The 23,132-nt window shown below is 39.0% G+C and overlaps 1 protein-coding gene across 5 annotated transcripts; it reads right to left on the bottom strand.

The window, feature by feature from the left end:
• Window positions 1-3,241: 3,241 nt before the first annotated feature.
• Window positions 3,242-17,079, bottom strand: LOC120742542 (oxysterol-binding protein-related protein 7-like). Of its 5 annotated transcripts, none has more exons than XM_040045911.1 (24): window positions 16,868-17,079; window positions 15,895-15,979; window positions 14,710-14,929; window positions 14,358-14,501; window positions 14,187-14,240; window positions 13,988-14,101; window positions 13,737-13,895; window positions 13,303-13,444; window positions 13,031-13,149; window positions 12,482-12,571; window positions 12,232-12,376; window positions 11,949-12,082; window positions 10,747-10,839; window positions 10,163-10,343; window positions 9,981-10,055; window positions 8,451-8,665; window positions 8,199-8,336; window positions 8,058-8,121; window positions 7,885-7,963; window positions 7,039-7,183; window positions 6,790-6,940; window positions 6,446-6,572; window positions 6,221-6,343; window positions 3,242-5,297 (listed from the first exon to the last, which is right to left on the bottom strand). In XM_040045911.1, exons 3-24 carry the CDS (start codon window positions 14,875-14,877, stop codon window positions 5,189-5,191), a joined length of 2,769 nt encoding a protein of 922 aa, XP_039901845.1. In that variant the 5' UTR covers window positions 14,878-14,929; window positions 15,895-15,979; window positions 16,868-17,079; the 3' UTR covers window positions 3,242-5,188. The 5 variants fall into 5 exon arrangements, with proteins under 5 accessions (XP_039901845.1, XP_039901846.1, XP_039901844.1 ...); XM_040045912.1 differs by having other exon boundaries at window positions 15,895-15,956; XM_040045910.1 differs by lacking the exon at window positions 15,895-15,979.
• Between the last annotated feature and the right edge of the window lie 6,053 nt (window positions 17,080-23,132).

Genomic DNA, 23,132 nt, shown 5'->3' with positions numbered 1-23,132 from the left:
CCTATGAGTGCCACCTACTCCAGAGACATTATCTAATGGTGGTAACAATAGTTAAAAATCATTAACCTATACCAGTAAAACAACACGCAAAGGGATGAGCAGTGATGGGAATAACAGTGTTACAAGTAACGGTGTTACTTTTTTCAGTAACGAGTAATCTAACTAATTACTATTTCTATCGTTACAACACTGTTACCGTTACTAAGAAGAAAGTAACGCGACTGCACCGCATTATTTTTTTTAGTAAACAGATGGTTGAAGCTGTCTTCCTACCGCATCTTATATCAGTTGCACGGAAGCAGCTGTAAGTAATCTGGACGCTACAGCTTTAAGCAGCTGCGTGCGGTCCCGCGGATGGCAATCACTGTCTGCCCAACGATCACTTTCTGGCACAACACCTGGAGCTAGAGGGCAAAACATTGGCAGGAGTGCTGCTGTTTGTCTGAGGAAGAATAAAGTAGTCGTGGTAAGCCAATCACATGACCACTTCAAGATGACAAAGCAACAAGGTGATATATACCAGTTTTTAAATTGTGTCGATAGGCCACGTAAAACCAGAGTCATGATAAACAATATACATGGCGTTTTTTCCTCAATAGTTTCGGCATGTTTAACGTCTAAGTACAGCCCATATGGAAAAGATATATATAAATCTTATAAAGTTTGTATCTGTCTTGTGTGAAACTTGTATGAAAAGCATATAAGAGTGAAAACAGATATAAGATCCCCTGAAAAATTATATAATGAAACTTGTATGTTTTGGATACTTACTAAAACAATGTATGAAAGTAATGAGAAAGTGGCCACTTTCATGAGTAATCACATATAAATTTTTACTATTTCTTTTCCATATGGGAGAGCTAGCAAGCACTCTCTGCTTGCTAGCTCTCCCATATGGAAAACAACAAAACAACAACAAAAAAAACCCAAAACAAACCTGCCCTTTTGTCTTGGTGGAAAAATGCACCATGTCAACCAATCAAAAATGATATGGCAACATGACATTTGGTTGTTTAGGAAGAGGGGGGAAGTTTTAGGAGTGACAGCAAGAGTGAAAGAGAGAGAGAGAGAGAGAGAGAGAGAGACAGCAGAAAAAGAGAGAGAGGGCATTTTGAGATGTGAGAGATTTGTGACGTTTAGCGTGTTTTGGAGTGTGTAGTTAATGTGTTGTCTTTTGTAGTTAGTGTGTAGGGCGACCGTGGCTCAGGGGGTTGGGAATCGCATCTGTAACCGGAAGGTCGCCGGTTCGATCCCTGGGCTCTCTGTCCTGGTCGTTGTGTCCCTGGGCAAGACAAGACACTTTACCCTACTTGCCTACTGGTGTTGGCCAGAGGGGCCGATGGCGCAATATGGCAGCCTCGCTTCTGTCAGTCTGCCCCAGGGCAGCTGTGGCTACAACTGTAGCTTGCCTCCACCAGTGTATGAATGTGAGAGTGAATGAATAGTGGTATTGTAAAGCGCTTTGGGTGCCTTGAAAAGCGCTATATAAATCCAATCTATTGTAGTGTTGTGGATAGTTTTGTGTTGTGTGTCAGAACAATGAGGCGACTGCTGTCTCCAGGTAGAGAACAGGAGTGATACACCTGCTGCTGTCAAGTCAAAGTCAAAGTCAACTTTATTGTCAATTCTGCCACATGTACAGGACATACAGAGAATAGAAACTTCGTTACTCTCAATCCCTAGATAAAATAGAAAATGAACATTTAAATATAAGAGTGATTAAAAATGCAAGTAAAATATTCCAAAGTAAAAAAAAATTAAATAAAATTAAATAATATAATACAATTTTACATATAACAAGAAAGCTATACAATATACAATATAAGGGTAAATGACATTGAGTGCAAACCAGGCAGAGTAGTGCAAATAGGCAAATAGTGCAAATGGAGATTTAGTAATGTACGGTAAGAGATAGTGTAACAACAAAGTCTTATGAGGTAATGGCAGTCCAATGCTCCACAAAGTGACTGGTAACTGGTGCAGGCCAGTGAGTGAGTCAGAGAGTGTGTGTGTGTGAGTGTGTGTGACAGAGTTCAGTGAGACCGTGGAGGAGAGAGGGGAGAGGGGGCAGAATCGGGAGGGAGTTAAGCTTCCTGACAGCCTGATGGATGAAGCTGTCCTTCAGCCTGCTGGTCCTGGCCTGGAGACTCTGCAGTCTCCTCCCCGACGGCAGCAGCTTGAAGAAGCTTTGCATTGGGTGCGTGGGATCAGCCGCTATGCAAAGGGCTTTTTTAGTGAGACGGGTGCTGTAAATGTCCTGGAGGGAGGGGAGAGAGACACCAATGATCCTCTCTGCAGCTCTCACTATGCTCTCACAGACCTGCAGGTATCAGGCTGTGATGTTCTCCTTTATAGTGGACGGAAATATTTGGAGTGGCACAAATAATTTGTGTGGCATCTTATTTAATGCAGAACACCTGATTGTTCTGTAAATAGTTTGAAATGGTTATTTAAAAAAAAAAGGGGTAAAAGGTAAATGGCTGCAAATAACTTTGTTTGCAAAACTTGTGCATATGATTTTAAAATTGACAATTTATATTTGCATTTAAAGTTGTGAAATATGATTCATTAAACATGTTTGTGGTTGTTACAGTAAAAAATAAAACTTTTTCTACTTGTATTTTATGGGTTTTTTTTGTCTGATTTTAGATCAATTGTGTTAACATAGTATGTCAAAATGAAATCATAACTGTAAATTCAGACACGTGAGGTTGTGCTGAAAAGAATGATAACAAACAAGGCAAAGTAAATAGTTTTTAAAGGTAAAATGTGGAGGGAAAATCAAAAGTAGTTAAAAATGGGCAATTATACCCTGGACCCCAGAGGGGTTTTTTTTGTTTTTTTTAAAAAAAAGTAACGCAATAATTACTTTTCAAGTAATTAATTACTTTTAGAATATTGTAAACTCAGTTACTAATTCAGTAACTTTTTTGTAGTAGTAACTAGTACTGTAATTAATTACTTTTTCAAAGTAACCTGCCCAACACTGGGGATGAGACAATATTATTTAATTGCACTTAATAGTTTCAATACCTGGTTGCGCACTCAGTGCCGTTTATCTCTATAGCTGCACATTACTGCTCTGAAACTTTAAACTGGATCAGTTTAAACAGAGCTTGCTGTTTCACAGCCCGATAGTCTGTTTGTCGCAGATCAAAGTGAAATAAATTTTATTGGCTGAACAGGTATTCTTGGTGTGTATTTGTCTTTCCAGCTGTGTAAAAACAGACAAATAGGCAGATTTTGGCCTTTTGGTCACTGCTATTGGGTCAATACTGTTTATTTTTCACCAGGCTAATAATCACAACAACATTTATAACAAACACATGGATATTCCATTAACAATGCAAGGCTTCATTCAGCAGTTTTAGTAAGGTGTGCCTTAACAAGCTGCACCAGCAGAGAATCCACGTTGCACTCAAAACATGCTTTACATAAAAGAATCTATTAAAATGGAGTGCTTGATTTTAAACCCAAACTCTGAACATAACCTGCTGCCTTTGGTTTTTAATTCTCTCAGCAGCTTGAATAAAACAGTCATTGCATTGTTCACTGTCAAAAGGAAAAACAAAAAGACAAAACCCACAAAATTTTACACCCACACACAGGTCTAAGGAATCTTCCAGAAAATGGTGTCACATTTTCTGGAGATCTGCAGGTCAGGTCAGCAGGTGGTGACGGCATGTCTCTTGATTTCTAATCTGGAACCAAACCTGCTCTGGAGCAGATTACGTTCAAAGTTTAAGTTACCATAGTGATTTACCCCAATAAGAAGTGAACCGCATTAGTACAAAAATAATAATAATAATAATAATAATATTACCTGAATAAGCCAGAAGCCGGTTTTGTTGTAAAGACCTCTGGACAGGAGCAGGTCATGTGTTCAGCATAAGTTGTGATTTAGCCAGGTAAAAAGAAGTAGTTCACTTTCATGACAAAACCGACAAGGCCACATATCTTGCCAACTGTGTATAGTAAACCGCTTCGGTGGATGATAAGAGATTAAATATGCTGCTACTCAAGAATCTAAAGAATATTAAGAGTTTCACTTCCTGGTGAATAAGGGGGAAAAAAAAAAAAAAAAAAAAAAAAAAAAAATGTTACAACATGTACACCTGCTTTCTACGTGTTAGCATGCTTCAGTTGCTTGCGTGTGCAACATAATGACAGCCTTGAAAGATAACCAAACAGGAGCATGAGTCAGCACTGGAGGATTTCACAACAACCACAGTTGCAAATATTCACTTCTTTATAAATACAAATCCAGATTCTAGGCAGCAATTTTTTAGTGCAGTTTAGTAATGAACAGAAGTTTAATGTTGATCTAGAACCTTTTATTTGAAACTAAACCACTGAAAGAAAACATTCACAATGATTTAACAGCCATCTCTTTTCCTTATTAAAAATCCACTATTGAAACATAAAAACCCTTCACTGATTCAACTCACAGTCTAAATGTCTAAGAGGTGTTTCAGCTCATCAAGGACAGAGAGAAATGAAGAATGCTGGGTTGAAATGGCGCTTGATTCATTCTGGTATATGGATTCACCAATGTGACCCAACACAACATGCATACAGACTTTGTTTAAACAGTAAGACCCACTGAGAACAGCACCAGTTCACCTGCAAAATACCACATAAGCCCCTCTACAAGAAAGCATTTAACACTTTGAGCCTGATATTAAAATTTACAAAACACATGACATAAAATGTTATAAATCACCTACTATTTACATCAAGAAAACATTTTACCCAATTTTTTCCTAAATGGCAGCAATTTAAAATAGAATTCAAGTTAAGCTTTGCTTCTTAAACATAAATGAGAATATTTCAGATTTTCTTTATGGCAGAGAAAGGCAAAAAGGCAGGAAAGACATCTGGCTTCATCTAAATCAGTCTTCATTTGTACCTTAGTAGCATCTCATCTCTACACTGGAACCAAAATGAAACTAATGAGAGGTTCATTTATGCTTCTTAAAGCCCTTTCCCTCTATACCCTTGCACCACTGGTAGCAGTATTTTGGCCCTTTGGTCACCGCTGTTGGGTCAATACTGTTTATTCTTCACCAGGCTAATAATCACAAATAGTTATAGCTGATTACTTTTATTGACGACGTGTTCATTCTGCCATTATGTGTTCACATGGATCCGCTTTCATTCAGCCTCATATTCAGGTGGGTGTAGAGTTCTACCACAGATCCAGATTTTCAGTATTGGCAAAGCCAGGGTCTTTGCGGAGCATCCAGTATGTCCCATTGTACAGCCACACCTCTCTGCCAGCTTCATCCACCGATTTTCTGGGAAAACAGACCAATTAGTGACATGCAACACTGGAACGTCATTCAACCTGGAAACATTAATAAGCCTAAATATATAAAAATACATAGAGTGTTCTAAGAGTCTGTATTTTCACACAGAAATCTAAAGAATGTGACGTTTATAATCACATCCAAGAACCTCTTCTGTTGACAGTATCAGTGAGGCAGCCGATCACCACAAAACAAAAAACAGAACAAGCTGCTGATACCCAACTATGTTAGGCATCAAACATTTTATTTAAGCTCTTATTAGTTTCAGTTTTATTTGTCATATGCACGTTAGCACAGGGTCAACATTGCAATGAAATGTGTTTGACGAGCAGCAGTCACTCAGCAGCATGATACAGTAGAAGAAAATATAATAAAAAAAAAAATAGCCATTAGCCACTGACCTAACAGTTTACTTAGGTCTTTAAAACCACCTTAAAATTAAGGCCATCCTATACCCTGTCTGAGAAACAATCCTGGATGTTGTTTTTTTTTTGTTTATTTGTTTGATTTATATATTTTAAAAAAAAAAAAAAAAAAAAAAAAAAAAAAAAAAAAAAAAACCCACAATGGGTCCCCCTCCCCCTCCTTTTAAACTGCCATCATGTTTATCATTTAGTGCTTTAAATACCAGCTTTTACCACCATTATTGGTTGGACAGAGTAATCTCTTTCCATCTTGTGGTCTTTGTTACATTCAAAATAATATCCAAATACTCCCATATTAAAAGGCATGCGCTTGAGCAAACCCCACATCTTGTAAACAGATTAGAAAATGACATTTATATACATTTCCTACAGAAAAAGGCTGATACTGAAGAAAAGGACACCAGATGTGTTGCTGCTTGAATTATTAACTAGACTTTTGACAGTCCACCACAAAACCAGAACGAGGCATCGAGGAAAGCTTCTCACCTGAAGAACCTGGGGATGTGTTCCTCCCCTTTCTTGGCCATTTCTTTCCTCCTTTCCCTTTGGTTCTCCTCCACCTCATCCTTCCTTTTATCTGCTTCTGCTATTTTTCCCTCCTCCAGGAGCCTGATAGAGCAGACAAGAGTAAGGAATTGGAGCGCACAGAAGATGGTGCAGAAATGTCTGTCAGTCTACCATAGTTTAAATTAAACAAGATCTTGTGGATACCTCTGGTCCGGTCTGAAACGTGTGTCCGTAGGTGGAAGGACAGCCTTCAATTCTGAAGTCAGTTCATTAAGTTCCCTGGCATAACTTGAGAAGCCATAGAACTTGACATAGTCATCAGGCTGTACATCTGTATAGAAAAGGATATCGTGGATATTTAAAGATCTTTCATCTAAAACTTGAACATAGTTGACAAAACTCAGCGTTTGTGTATAAAGTAGATTAGCTTAATCATTTGTGGAAGAGATCAATGAGTCAGTCTTGGCTCAGGTTGAAGGTGGTCTTTACATGAGTCATAGGATTGGAGTAATTTGTGAGGGATTTGAGCGCTGAACAGTGGTACTCACTGGGTTTCCAGATACATTTTGGTGTAGGTAGAGTATCACAGAAAATGCCTTCATGCCAGAGACCTCCGAAACGATGAATCACTGACCCAGCCTGGTCCAAAACCACACCCTGCACCTCATTCTTACTGCTGTCCGAGCTCCAGTAGCGGGACTGGGATGAAAAGATGAAGGCACTTAGCACAATTTCAATGCATTACATGGACCTCTGGCTAAATTAGAAAAAAAATATACATATGTGCATGTCCTTACCTTGACAAAGGTAATCTTGCAGGTGCACACATCACTCTTTGCGTTTCTGATGATCACCTCACCATAGTGCTCCAAAGAGCGTTGCTGACTCAGGACATTGTGGATACATGTAACGGCCTTATTCCATTCATAGTGATCACCATACCTAAACAAAAAAAAACAAACAAATTATACTGTGATCATTGCATAATGAAATTGAAACAGTTTTTAAATGTAGATGATTCGTACAGGCTCAAATTGTATATGGATTTCTAGAAATGCTGGTGCCTTGTGACAGCAAACTGCAAACCAGCCATCCTTTGCTTTAGTCTATCTTGTTTACTTTTTACTAACATTTATAATATTGTCACTTCTGTGTCAGCATTTGTAGCCAAAAAGCCTCAAGATAGTCTTCAAGGTCTCCCACTCATCCGATCAATCTTCTAGCCTGTTTGCATTTCTCCTTTTTATCTGGACAAATCACGCCTTTGAAAAATTAAGCCAACATGGAAGTGCCAGAAACTGCACTTCCTTCAATGGACAGTTTGGTGAAATTGTCCAGCTTTGGAGCAACATTAGGCCTGTTATTTATTTATTTATTTATTTAAAAAAAAAAAAAAAAAAAAAAAAAAAAAAAAAAAAACTAAAACAAACATACACGCTTTTGATCAGTCCCTTTTTATAAAAACATTATTGTATGTAAAAGTTTCAATTATTCACCAATCTTGATATAGAGCAATGATTCTTTGTCATCTCTTGTACTAGTGTATGGTGTTGTATACTACTACTACTACTACTACTGAAATATTAAAACACTGTCCCTTTGTTTGACATCTTTTGTGGTTAAAAGTGGCATAAAATCATCACCTGGGTAGGGTAACATTAACCAGTCCAGAAGAGATGATCTCCACAGACTTGCCCCAAAACTTGTACTTCCATCTCTGATCTGAGAGCAGAATTAAAGAAGGAAAAGCTGCAGTGTTAGGTCTGATTGCTGTATATCTGGGACTTGCTTAAGAAACCAAAAAACAAAAACACACCTTGCCAGAAAGTGAAGTTTTCTGACTCTGCATGGCAAGCAGAGATGGGTGGATGGTGACTGACCTGAAAACATAAGACAATACAGCATTAAAGTCTGTTCTAAAACACCAATAAGCCGAATCATTATGTCTTCAGGTTACCTGTTCACTAATGTATTGGAATCCTTTGTCTTCTCTGTAATTCTCATACGTTTCACCCAGGACTGGGTTGAAGGGTTTGTAACGATTCCTCCAGGATGCCCAGGCATAACCAGAGATGGAGAATGCTGCTACATAAACCTAAAAACAAACAAGACAAAAACAAATTTTTCCTAAATCCTCAACAAGCCTTACACCAAATTCAACTTGATTTGACCCCCAGCGGGTCAGAAATCATAAGCAATCCCAACACACCATCCTCTCATATGGATCATCAATGTTGCTGGCAATGTCCAGCAGCTCAGAGTACTCCAGTTCTTCACTGAGCCTCTGCAGCAATGAGAGTGGCTCATTGAGAGCAACTGGCATAGACACTCTGGACAGATCCTTGCCAATGTTGTTGTAGAGGATGGTCATAATGCCAATGTGGCTGTTGTCTGCGCAGGGGGCAGGCAGGGTAGTGCGACGACCTGCATGGTAACACCACAAAACAGCGTAACATATTAAACAAAATGAATGATTAAAAATACAAAAACAAAATGAGATAAACCTGGTCAACTCTAACCAAGAATAATCACAATAACCACATGTTCCAGGCCTCACTGGTGGTGTTTCCAAAACCTTTTATGGCAGCGGTCCTCAATGCCCGGGCTACGGACCGGTACGTGAGTTGAGGCTTGGGTATGAAATTTATGGTTTTAATCTTTATTTTTAAACTCTGTTTCCCTGGGTCTTTCCCTGTGTGTTATGAATAAATCTTCTTTTTCTGGTACCGGTACTAGTTTTATTTTGTTGTATTTATCCACGACATCTTAAAGGCTGGTCTGTGAAAATGTTGTCAGACAAACTGGTCCGTGGCGCAAAAAAGGTTGGGAACTGCTGTTTTATAGCATGTTTCGAGATTCTTAAGATCCTTATTAAATTACAGGCCATACATGGTTAGAAATGTTGAAGGTCTCCGAAATTACAATTAAATAGTCTAGTATGGAAACTGCCATGCATCAACATGCAGAGCCCTCCGGAGGATTATTGGCAGCTCTCTACCCAGTCTACAGAACATTTACACCTCATGCTGCATTCGTAAAGCCACTAGCATCATGGCTGACCCGCATCACCCCTCCCACCAACTGTTTACTCCTCCTCCATCCAGAAGACGACTCTGCAGCATCAGGAACAGGTCAGCGAGATTTTTTTTTTTTTTTTTTTTTTTTAAAAAAACAAAACAAAAACAAAACAGTTTGCACCTTTGATCCAGGAGGACATCATTTTGTCCCACTGCATACTTGAGTGTATATTGTAGAGTTTTATTGTCAACCCAACAAAGCTCTACTGGACTGAACATAATTGAGGTAGGTTTTGGAGTCATGTTTAGCACCAGTTATGGCAGAAACTCATATTAGCCCAGATAAACTCATATTAGCCCAGATAAACTCATATTAGCCCAGATAAACTCATATTAGCCCAGATAAACTCATGGCTGTCCTGCTGCCCTTTTCCATGGGCAAGTGCCATTTGGGACATAGAATTTAAGTTGCTTCAGCCTGTATATGGCTGCTGCTGCAAGCCGCTTTGCAAAGCATGCTCATCCGAGCTGAAACCTAAGTGGTTTTGACAAAGCAACAGTTTGGTTCCAAATGTATACAGGCTACTTCACGTCTGAATTTTGTGTGAATCAGAAGCACGATTAGCAGCCATGTCTGTCCTACTGTTATCATTCCTTTCATATTAGCGGTTACCATGTTGAAATATAAATTTCCAGGTTTGCTTAACAGAAGATGACTTTACCAGTATCAGGAGGCACTGGCCGTGGCTTGTGACTTGCGCTGTTCAAACTTTCTCTGTAGTTAAGAGTAGCAGCAGCTGTGGAGGACAGAGGAAACAATGACTTGATGTTTTTGTTTCATGTTAACCTTTGTTGTGACACAGAAAATTGTGCAGTGGTGATTTATTTGAAAGTAAATACTCACAGTGTCCTTCTTCAGGCTCTGATGTGCTAGTGGTGGTAATGTCACTCAGGCCCGATTCATCAGAAGCCTCGGCCTCTGACGAAGTCTCGCACACTATTACCTCGCTAGCATCAAAATACTCTGCCATAGAATCTGCCACTGAAGGTGGACGGTTACTGTGACGGCTTAAGGAAGGCGTTCTCTGTAAGGATGAAACATGGTTCCAGCTATAGTTTGACCATTTAAGTCCAATAAACAAGTCTACCTGTAAGGTGTGCGAAGTGAATTCAGAACAGTGACGACTGACATGCACAGTTATTTCCAACAGGTGCTACCCACACAACTTGCTCTGTAAGAATTGTAGGTGCAGCTGTCCCAACTGTGAATAACAGCAGCACCACCACCCACATCACTAGACTGTAAATCATTCCATGTTTTCCTTCTTTTGACCAAAGTTTCCCCACAATCTTATAGCTTCAGTCAGATAAAATTTCTTCATGATCCTGAGCAAGAATTCAATGTTAATCAGGATGATTATTAGTGACACCAGAAAAAAAAAAATAATAATAATAATAATAATAATGCTACACACATACACTACACACCTGGTCTGGACGGACAGTGCAGAAGGATTCTTCAGAAGAGTCAGAGGACAGGGAAAGGGAATGGACTTTGGTCAGATGGGACTGTATATCAAGCTGCATGCGCGCAGGCACACATGCACACAAGCCATGCAGGAGAAGTGCAGAAGAAACACACAGGATCAAAAATGCATGCAGGGAATATCACGCACACTCCAAAGCACAAACAGAGCAGAGGTGAGGCAAATATTACTTGTTGCCAAGTGCAGTTGCTCTCCAGTACAGAAAATACCAGCACAATCAAACTGAATTATGTATAATATCTTAGCAAGGACAGAGCTTTTTAGTTGGCCAGGTAGGACTTTAGTAAATGAACTTAGTACAGGTTAGGAAAGGTACCTTCAGACATTTAGTATTTCTGAATTATCCATCACTGTGGATATCAGTTGATAGCCAGTTGCCAAGCAACTATTAACAAAACACCCTCTTGCAAAAAAAAAAAAAAAGGATCTTTATCAATCAATTCTTCGTAGAAAAACTTTATTTACCCTTTAAACTCACTAAATTATGGTTAGTAAACGACTCTAAAGCGATTTTGAACAAGAGGGTGAAAGTCTCACCAGTTTCCAGTAGAGTGCTATAACAGTAAATAAACAGGGTAATAACATACATTTATTAACCATGGGATATGTTCATCACTGTGGATATCAGTTGATAGCCAGTTGCCAAGCAACTATTAACAAAATAAAGCCCAAAGTCACAGCCGCTGATGTTCAAACATGCAGTCACATGCACCATGGTAAGAAGCCAAGAGGAAAGCAAGAAGTGTTGCATAAGCACAGTCAGTCTGACAGCAGGAGCCAACAAGTCCCTGACCTGACTGCTTTGTTTCAGTATGCGACAGTCTTTTTATATGCATATTTGTGTGTGAAAAGAAAGGAATACTTGAGGTGTGTTCCTTTAAGTTCCACCTGTATTAACTTGTGCCTGTCTTACCTAAAAACAGCCCAAACCTGCTCAACAGTATCACTTAGGGCTGGGCCCATTGTTGCCGTTTGCAGGGCTACACTAAGATTTAGAGTGTTGGAAAGACACTAACTGGGGTATGGTGAAGGATCTAGTCTGTGTTTTTATCTGGTTTATGACATCAAGAATTAGAAGTCAGGTTAAGTTTGCTTCCACATAGGCCAGAAGTGTCCATGTTTGTATACATATGTGTATGTTACCTCAGACAATGTGCTACAGATGGTAGCGAGCTGCTGTGAGGTGTTCTGCCGCATGTCTGGGCCGGTCCAGGCTTGCCTCAGTCTCTCACGCTCCAAGGTCAAAACCTCATGAATGGACTTCAGAGAACTGTGAACTGCAACACAGCAAAAGTGTAAGTGATAGATGAGGATTTTCACACTCTCAGCAATATGTCAAAATGTGTCAGGGAATATGTAAAGGGAAAAAAAAGTCAATGCTAATGCAGAGAGCTTCAGACTTAGCCAAGTGGCAGCAAGGCCATACCTCTCTGAGAAGCAGTGCAGATCTCCTGGTGGAGCTTCTTAGCTTCAGGTGAGGTTACTTGAGGATTGGACAGCTGAGAGTAGACGTAGTTTGGAATGGACTGTACAGAAGTGGAATTTGTGCTCAGATGACTGGAAGTGAACTGCTGGAGATGAAGAGAAAAGGAAAAGAGTTACAGAATTGTATGAGGCTAAACAGTGGTGAGCTGTCTGATGGTACTGTAACAAGACATTAAGTAACAAATTCCTACCATTCCCCCCATGGCCTCAGCACGAGACAGAGTCCTGGAGTGACCCGGCATTCGCCCATTCTTTTTCTTGGGTTTTTCCAGGGAGAGATTCTAAACACAGAAGTACAAAATTATAGCTTCTTTTTCCAGACCATTTTCTTTTGCAGGTTAGGGTGGAGCAATTCTGAAGCTGAGAATGAAATCCCAACAGCATCATATCACAGTTCCATCCTATAGTTTATATATGGTGCTGTTAAGGCTAATCTGGTATATAGTTGGTTAAGATAGTGAATGACCTGGAAAATATTTCAGAATGAGCAATTATGGGTGTATTTTGTTTAATTTCTTTTTGCATTTCCTAAAGAAAAACTATGGTGAAGTGTTACAGCCTTTTTACTGGATGCCTATTGTGCTTGATACCATAAATTTTAAAGCCCATTTAAAACATTCATTTCAGATTTTTGCTTAGATTAAACATCAAACTTTGTGTGAAATTACTTCTCTCCCCCCCGGTTGTTAAATATTCTTTGACAAGTGACACACATTCACATTTGGGACCAGCATACTTGCCTGCATGCTGATTCGCATCTCCAGGTCTGTGTTAGTGATAGGGTAGCCTCCTTCCAGCCAATTCAGTCTCTGGATAAGTTGAGCCAGTTCTGTCAGATCTGCCTGACAACGAGCCAGTTCTGATAGGCAGTGGGTTAAAGGTCACAGTTTAGAAATGGAACGAAGAGACAGGCACACCTACTGATCAAATCTGTATTCATTGTTAAATATGGAGGACATATGATCAAGAATCAGGCCTCTCTTTCTGGCGCCATCTCTAATGCAGCTCTCACCATTGGAGGTTGCATCTATGTCGTGGGTCTGCTGCAGCCAAGCTGATACCTTGCTGGTCACACCTGGTTGACTGGCAACAGCTGGGGCAGGACTTGCCATCTCTGGATGGTACACCGATGCAGAGCTGGCATAGTGAGGAATCTGCAGGATTATATATCAAGGTTAAAAGAAAGCACTTTCACAATTACAGTATCTGTACTGCCGTTTTTCAGACTACAGTGATCATGGATTACATAAATACCATTTTCTGTATTTTTTTTGATAGTCAGCTGTCTAAAGTATTATCATCCAAATTATTAATACTCAAACATTTTTTGGTCACAAAAATGTTCACCAGTCTATCTGCGATTCTCCATTTGATTGGATTACTATAGCACAAAGTAAATTTCCTTTCAGCTGTGGACAGTTTACTGGAGCAGGAAGTTATACTGACTGTTGCTCTGCTTTGCTGAGAGAAAGCCGGGAGAGTGCTCTGGCCCAAAGAAAGCGCATGAAGCACACCACGGTGGACACTCATGGCCTCATTTTTTCTGAACACACGATGGGCACACAGCTTGGTCAACCAGATGTAGAAAATGTCGTGACTTTTTGCCTAATACCAGAGAGAAGAGAACTTATTTAATTTGGATACATCTGATTCTAGCCACAGTAAACACTTGACTCATCCTGGAACCAATAAGTTACCTTGAGGTGATACAGGTTGTCTCCAGCATCCAGGTCTATGCGTTTGGTCTTCTTATTCACAGACATGACAGCCATGCTGATGTCCAGAGAGCCATGCAGCTTCCCTCTTTGAATCTAAACACAATGGCAGAGGACATTTAACACTTTATTCTTCATCAGAGCGTATCATTATTGTTTGATGTTTTTGTGTTGGACTTACATCTTGCTGGGTCTTTGAGTACTTGAGAATGCCTTTCTCCAACAGAAAGTACCTCTAAAAAGAGAGTTTGGCAAATTAGTTGTTGATAAAAATCTTCACTGTTCAACCCTGCAGGATTTACTACAGTTTCACTGAGAAACTGGAAGAGCAAAATAGTTTAAATTCTCTCACTTTGTGCCAGCCTTTGAGCGGATATTTTCTCCTTTTCATCAAGTAGCCCTCACAGATCCCAGGAATACTGAGATCTCCAGATGACCCTGGAACCAAACCCCTGTCAACATGCTGCAAGTCATCCACTACCTCCCAGTGACGAGACTGATAGAGACAGAAAGCACTTTAAAATTACATTTATGAAAACACAGCTTTTAGTTTCAGGTGTCAGTCAACATGTGGAGGAATTCTGTGATATGGATTGCAAGAGGGGGCAGAAATGGAGAAAATCTCTGGAAGCCCATTTGTACCAAGTGGGTTACAGTTTTATCTTTTACTTTACAGTATAGTTAGTGTCTTTTTTTCTTTTTACCTGTTTTGAGTGCTTGCCAGAACCTGTGCTGCTGCTCCGTGAGTGGCCAGGTCTGAAAGTGCTTGCTGGGGATTTGTCAAGGCCACTAATCACTGACTGGCTGCTACTGAGAGGTGGTGGACAAACCTGAGGGTCCATTGGTGCAATGTAATGAGAGTAGCGTTGCATGGAGAGAAATGACCTTCAACCCAAGTTGTTTCTCATGGCAATGTACACAGTGCTGGGGGGACAAGAAAAAGCTTCATGACAAGTCAAAAAGATAACATACAAATGTACAACATCACAGTCACAGTCAAAGCAAAATTAAAGCCGGAAAGGTGGATAACAGGAATGACACAAGCAGAGTTTTAAAAACCTTCTTCTAAAAGAAACAAATGTATCCACAGACATGCAACTTTCGACTTTTAAAGTAATATATCATGGTTCCACCCAGGCTTCTTTTGTTCTCAAACATATTACTTCTTTTTTTTCTTCTTTTTTCCCTGCCCATTCTGTTGGTTTTTGTTTTTTGCCCTTCTCCCCCGTCCCTCTTCTCAGCTGTTTCTCTTTCCCTCTTTCTTTCTCCCTTTCTTTCCTCCAGTCAAGTCTGTCCCGTATTCAGCAAGTGAAAATAAAATAAACAATAAAAGGTGAATCAAATGGACCATTAAGGCAAGGCTGGGATGGTCAATTTGGTAAAGTAAATCCGTTGGGCATCTTTCTTTGCCTTTAGACAATAATTCTGATGGCAAAAGAGCCAAACGGGACAGGCAAAAAAAAAAAAAAAAAAAAAAAAAAAGTAATATGTTTGAGAACAAAAGAAGCCTGGGTGGAACCATGATTCTAGTTTGTCCAAGAGTTACAAGTGGTCCTTTTACAGTACAAACAGAAACAAATCTACAGTCTCATTGTTTGTCTAAACTGCAGGCATAAGGCAATATTTTATCTGTGTCTGTAATGATGTCACCATTAAGTTCCTGACTTTAACAACATTAAAGTCAGGAACTGAGAAGATATAATTGTCTCACCAAACGTAAAAACAAAAAAAACCAAACATTTTAAAACCATTTTAGAACTTTAATCTTAGATTGGCTCGTAAAATTTAATGTGGATTAAGACAAATTATTTGTTATGAACATAGAGGTGACAAATTAAAGGTATTATGAAGCCATCAACCATATACTCAGACCATCTGGTAGCCCTTAAGCTATGGGGAGCATTTTCCTCCAATGGTCCGTGTCCATGTTTTCCCTTAAAGGGAAGGGCACCTGCAATCAAAAGCAGGATTTTCCTGTAGAGGAAAGGAATGACCGCTAAAGGGACTTCGGGAGTTTTATTTGACTGCCATGTTTGTGTGTGAGATATCATACTTCCTGCCACTGAAATCACGAGGTATGAAAGAAGTCTAGATCTTACTAGTCTGTTAAGTCAAGCAGGTGGACAATTAAATGCATAATTTAATATTAAAAAAAAAAAAAAAAAAAAGTCTTATGGTCCACTGAGCCAACAGTGGTTCTTCCTACTCGATTTGGAAGGGAAGTCGGAAGACCCTTACACCCAATTCCAACACTTACATTTGTTTTTTCTCATTCAGACAGATCAGCTTACATGAGGAAGAATCACTGACAAAATTCCAGTCTGAAATTCCAAGAAGTCTTAACCAGAGACTGGTGTCCGTTTGTTGCTTAAGGCATGCAGCTTTGAGCACATAATCTGTACTTAAAGGAAATTTGGATTTGCATGTGACTGCATGTTTTCTCTTCAGGTTTGGAACGGTTGCACCTTTACCCTTCTCTCTCTGTGGAATATTAATCACATGTTAATCTTAATGTCCTACTTGGGGACAACTACAACTATAGAGAATGTGATCAATGCCTGACACAATCTACTTAGTTTACAAATGATTCAGGTCTGACTTTCAGTATATGGATAGAAAAACCTCCATCAAAACTAAAACTAACTACTAACTAATCATGGCTTACATTTGGGTGATATGACAGCAAATACAGGATTGTATATCGTAAACAAAGATATAAAAGTTTATCCATACAATCAACAACAAACAGTAAAAAAGTAGACAACTACATCAACAGTAATATTTGTGACTATGTATCTATGTAGAATGCACATCAAAGTCATAGTGGGAAGGCACAGAGACAAAACAGTAAATGAAACACACCTGTGTTGGACTGACAAGCTGCAGCAGCAGGACTCCACAGACAGTTCCTTATACCTTCTCCCAGAAACAATTGTAGAGCTGTAAAATGTCTTCTGTGGAGAAAAATCACAGCACAGAGACTTCCCTAGGGTGTTCCTTCACTGTGTGATCTCCCTGCTCTTGTCCTCTGAGTTAAACAAAAAGCAATACCACACCTGACTGATGATGTGCTTGTTAGACTGGTGTAAATCAAAGCCAGTGGGTATCTGGGCGGGGCTGAAAGCTAAGGAACATGACCTGACCAAACAGGCCTTCCAACTTTGTCATCTCAAAGATGGCATGCGTTAGAACAGATTTGCAATCAACAGATATGCCAAAGTCTTGAGTTACTTTCAGTAATTAGTTCTGACCTACAAAGGTCTTAAAGAGAGTAATGAGCTGACAATTCTGTCTGATATCAGAGTGGTTTTCTGAAAGCAATCTGCTGAAAATGTGAATGTCAATGTTTACATCAGTGAGAAAGTCATTTTCCTTTAATGTCTGTATGGGTTCTCAATCTACCAGGTACCATGGTAGCCCTTTTTCACACCTTGGATGGGAGGTGACTCTTCAAGAAACTTAAAGAAGTCCAGTTGCTTTCTTTTAAGCTCCTTCGCATGCATACACACACAGGCAGACACACATGCACACATATTTTGCTGCCCACTACTCAGTAAATCTGAAACAAAAAGGAACCCCCTGCAGGCTTGGCTTCAGGATTAAAGCCAGAGTTACATTTAGGTTTGGTACTCTGTTGTGATGGTCAAATGTAGAGTTAAGGGGGCCATACGATTATGAGTATTGATTAATATTTATCACTGAATGTCCTCACAAAGATAAGTAAACATACATGCCTGAGTGTTTTGTGTGCTTGTAGGTGTGTGTGCCCCCCCCCCCTGTACACAGAGTGAGGAAGACAGCAATAACTCCACTGGAAACAGAAAATTATTTCTATCTTACAACTGTGGTCTACATACACTCATCATGGATGTCGTGGTATTTGGACGTTATAAATGATTTCTTTGAACTGTTCTTTTTATCAAGATTTGAGTGCAGAGGTTTGACTTTATTTTTGATTTTCTATAAGATACATACAAGGTCAAAAATGTAGAAATAAGCTTAAAGACACTGGTACAAAAATAAAGGAACACATAGAAAACACAGATCTTAAAGGAAAAAAATCTTGCTGGGTATATATTGTTGAAATGGACTGAGTAATATGTTAGGAATGAAAGGATGCCATATTTTTTTTGATGGAAATGAACATTATTGTCTTACAGAGGACTAGAAATATGCCTCAAAAATGAAAGTGAAAAAATGTGGCAGATTAGTCCATATTGCTGAAATTTCATTGGTGCAGCTCAAAATGGTACTTTGTATGGCCACCGTGTGCTTTTAAGCATGCCTGACAATATTGTGGCATGCTCCTAATGAGATAACAGATGATATCCTGCTAGATCTTCTCCCAAATCTGGACCAAGACTGTCTGAGGTGGAAAGTTACAGACAAAATAACATTCTCCATAGTTTCTTCACGCTCTATCCAAGAACACTGCACCAGTGCTGGGCCTGCCATTTCTGGTATTCTCTGGCAAATGCCAGTTTGGCTCCATAGTGTTGGGCAGTGTTGATAGGCCATGTAAAACCAGAGTCATGATAAACAATATATACGCTGCGTTTTTTCCTGAATAGTTTCGTCACGTTTAACGACAGGGCTAGCAAGCACTCTCTGCTTATGACCAAAAAACAAAAACAAAAAAAAACCCCGTGCCCTTTCCTGTTGGTGGAAAAATGCACCATGCCATGATATTTGGTTGTTTAGGAAGAGGGGGAAGTTTTAGGAGTGACAGCAAGAGTGAGAGAGAGAGAGAGAGAGAGACAGCAGAAAAAGAGAGAGAGGGCGTTTTGAGATGTGAGTGATTTATGACATTTAGCGTGTTTGGAGTGTGTAGTTAATGTGTTGTCTTTTGTAGTTAGTGTGTAGTGTTGTGGATAGTTTGTGTTGTGTGTCAGAACAATGAGGCGACTGCTGTCTCCAGGTAGAAACAGGAGTGATACACCTGCTGCTGTCAGACCTGCAGGTATCAGGCTGTGATGTTCTCCTTTATAGTGGACAGAAATATTTGGAGTGGCACAAATAATTTGTGTGGCATCTTATTGAATGTAAAAGGTAAATGGCTGCAAATAGCTTTGTTGTTTGCAAAACCTGTACATATGATTTTAAAATTGACAATTTATATTTGCATTTAAAGTTGTGAAATATGATTCATTAAACATGTTTGTGGTTGTTACAGTAAAAAATATAACTTTTTCTACTCAGATTTTATGTTTTTTTGTCAGATTTTAGATCAATTGTGTTAATACAGTAGGGGAGACCGGGGATAGTTGTAACATTTTTGACATTTCTGTCTGTAAATTGGAGCTCTTTTAAGGTAGTGGATTCAAAATGTAATGCAAAGTATTTACATGTCTCGGCTATTAAATAGTGCAGCTATTTTCTCTGCAGCACAATTACCCATTGCATGGTGTGGCCTCAAACACAAAGAGTGAAATGTTACAATTAACCCCATAGTCTGGGTTAGTTGTAACATATCCTGGGGTGAAATGTAACACAATGAAATAAGGGTACTAACAAAACATTAACGTGTAATCTTTGTTTATTCAACACATGAATGCACTTAGAGCCATTTATGTAGCTGTATGTGTGTGTGACAGAATGCAGAAATCTAGCTTTTGAACATATTCCAACCCCCCAAAAAAGACAAGTTATGGAAATTTCTGCAACTGAATATTTCATTAATTTTGGTTGGTCTTCCTTGAGTTTGGCCTCATTGGCTCAGTGGGCATTATAACCTACAACTCTTGCACCAATTTTGAACATAACAATGAAGCTGAAAAAATGTAGTTGTTCACCAGCATCACAATTCCATTACTTTTTATCATGGCTTACCTTGGTGTGGTTTGCAAAGTGCTTCAGAAAGATGAGGAAATCTGTTTCTTGCATCCATCCTGATTTATTTCCACTACCAGTACTTCCTACTGGTCCATCTCTGACACAGTGGTCTGCATAATGTATGTGTGGGAACACAAACAGTGGAGGAATTGTGTTGCCAATGGCATTAACCGCATATACAAAGGTGACCAGTGAACCTCTCTCTGCTGATGTCGTTGCCCCAACTTGTTTAATATAAGTTAAAGTAATAGTGTGGTAAGTTGTAACATCTGCATTATTGTTACAACTGACCCAGACTGTTGCTGTTACAACTGACCCAGACTCCTATAGCCATGAACTAGCTAACATTACAGCCAACGGCTAAAACATTAGCACTAAAGACCTACACAGAATATATCCCCATAGACATACAAATAACACAATTTAAGTTTGATGAGTTTAACTGCAAAGCAGATAATGCTATTAGAAATTGAAATAAAGTAGAAATACTTACTTTTTGGCATGCAAATTACTTTTTTTCATGTTAAATTGTCTGTGTTTGACAAAATGTGCTGATTTTTTACACGTGATAGCAGAACTGAATTGGGCATGCACAGGATGAATCACATAATTTGAAACTTAGCCCTGATTGGAGAAATTGGAAGTGTTACAACTGACCCACGTTACAACTATCCCCGGTCTCCCCCATGTCAAAATGAAATCATAACTGTAAATTCAGACACGTGAGGTTGTGCTGAAAAGAATGATACCAAACAAGGCAAAGTAAATAGTTTTTAAAGGTAAAATGTACAGGGAAAATCAAAAGTAGTTAAAAATGGGCAATTATACCCTGGACCTCAGAGGGGGTTTTTTTTGTTTAAGTAACGCAATAGTTACTTTTCAAGTAATTAATTACTTTTAGAAAACTGTAACTCTGTTACTTTTTTGAAGAAGTAACTAGTAACTGTAATTAATTACTTTTTCAAAGTAACTTGCCCAACACTGGTTGTGACGCATGAATGTTACTTACCACTTACTTACCAATGTTACTTGCCTTCCAGCTGAAGATAAAAGCAGTATAGGACACTATTACAGAGCACGTACCCTATATTAAACATTTTTGTCATTCAGGAAAAGCTCATGGTTGTTGAAGAAGTAACTCATGTACCTGTTCCCCATCTTTGTTTGCTAGATATCCACACTGTCATGTCCTCACAAAAAAACAAAACAAAACACAACAAAAACAACCTTAGAGCTGATGTCATAACCCAGGGATAATGCTTATATTTTGAGTCATGACAAGGTCAGAGGAAGATTTCAGATCAACTATGTCAACAATGTGGTCTGACCATTAAACCAGAGTTGTATAGTTTCTGTGCTAAAGCCCCAAAAACATGTTTAAAAAAAAAAAAACCTATGAATTTCACCTTGACTGGAGAAGAAGAAATTACATGGTATAAACGATAAAACTTACTGTTTGAATTCTGCAGAGAAACTACTGCCAAAAGGAATGTAGAAAAATGATTTGAGTGATAACATTATCCCTATAGCACTTTTATAAATTTTGATGCTTTGTGCTAAAGTGTCCTCAGGCAAGATACTGAACCCCAAGTTGTTCTCTGATGCATTTATCAGAGAGTGAATATTGTGTGAGTCCATCATGACGTAACCAGAATGTGTATGGGAAACATTACACAGCCCAAGCAAGCCAAATATGGAAGTCATATTTGGATTTAATTGAAAGATGCAGACTGTTTTGTTGTCTGTGATTAAAGCAAAGTTGTCCAGAACAATCTGCCATCCTGTCTCTGTGACAACACTTTAGACAGGTTTGAGACTCTCTCGTCACTCCTCCATTTCTCTTTTCCCTCCTTCCTTCAGGAAAGTGCCAGAACAACATGCACAGGCTGTTGGGCAACATTCGAATAAAGGGATACTTTAAGGCCAACTGAGCACTGTTTAAACACCAGAGCCTACTAGAGTATATAGAGTTATATACAGAAACAAAACAATTAACTCATGTCAAACAATAAGATATGCATTTTTGTGTGTTGGGTGTAATCCTTTTAATGGTTACTGGGGATTTATCTTTCAGCGCAAACTCTACTTTATAGGTACGTCAAAACTGCAAACCTCTTGAAAACCCTGAAATATAACCTACAGCATAACCATTACCTATGGCATAACCTGGTGTGTAACTGCCTAGAAATGTAACTACATGTCTGATAGCTGCAGTTTGAAACTCTTGATTTATCTGTTGAGTACTGTTGATGCATTTCTGGCTACTTTTTTCCCTCCATTATTGAAAATGTAATTGAGAGACAATCAAGAACAATCAAGACAATTGAGAACAATCATCATCAGGAATCATAGTCTAAGATTTAATTTAAGGACACACAAATCTCAACAAATTAAAATTGAGGCCAACATGGAAGTGTCAAAAATGTCTTCTGATGACCACTTGGAGTTGGCTCCACACTCCCAAGCTAACAGTAGCACAAAGAACGTGCAAAAAGCATTTTATGACTCTGTGGATAGTTTCCCCTTTCATTTTCATGGTGGGTAATTTTTTTCTGTGAATTCAAACAGGACTTGGTTAATTTGATTGATTTAGTGTAATTATCATATTTTAGACCATCTAAGTTTGTGCTTTAGTTTTGCTGAGCAAAATTCCAATATTTTATTATTTTTATTATTTATTTTATTAGTCTGTTGCTTAGCACTACTTCCCTGGACAGGGAGGAACACTGGTTTGAGCAGGGAGTCAATTTACATGAAAAAGGAGAGACCATCTCTGAATCAAGGATTGGGTATTGGTCATTGGTCAATGACCAATGGTCATGACAATTTGCATATTAATGACAATGAAACTGACATCACGTCCCATTGTTAGGCTACGTCCACACTAGCCGGGATAGATTTGAAAACGGTGTTTTCGTCTGAAAACGCTCCGCGTCCACACTAGCGTTTTCAGTCGTTTTCACGGTGTTGTGCGTCCACATTGAAACGACAGAAAAGGCTTACGTTCCAGTACTGCGCATGTGTGAAACGCAAGAAGATTCGACCTGCCTCATTTAGTTTGCCGCTTATTTACTTTCCGGCTCTTTGAAACGTTGCGGCAGAATGTTGAGGAAAAGCAGAGTTTTTTAAATGGACTAACAATGAGGTGGAGTTGTTGCTGCGAGTAACACAAAAGTACAAAGTTGCAAAAGTGAGTGAGAGTTAAAGAATTTGAAGAAAAGCTATCTGTACAAACTGATATTAATCTTTAATAGGGCTGTCAAACAAACCAACTGCTGTATAATGCCCTCTGCTA

Source organism: Simochromis diagramma, unplaced genomic scaffold, assembly GCF_900408965.1.
Source record: "Simochromis diagramma unplaced genomic scaffold, fSimDia1.1 OVJJ01000150.1, whole genome shotgun sequence".
Taxonomy (NCBI): Eukaryota; Metazoa; Chordata; class Actinopteri; order Cichliformes; family Cichlidae; genus Simochromis; species Simochromis diagramma.
The sequence above is the reverse complement of the archived record's forward strand: the minus strand, read 5'-3'. Positions and strand labels throughout refer to the sequence as shown.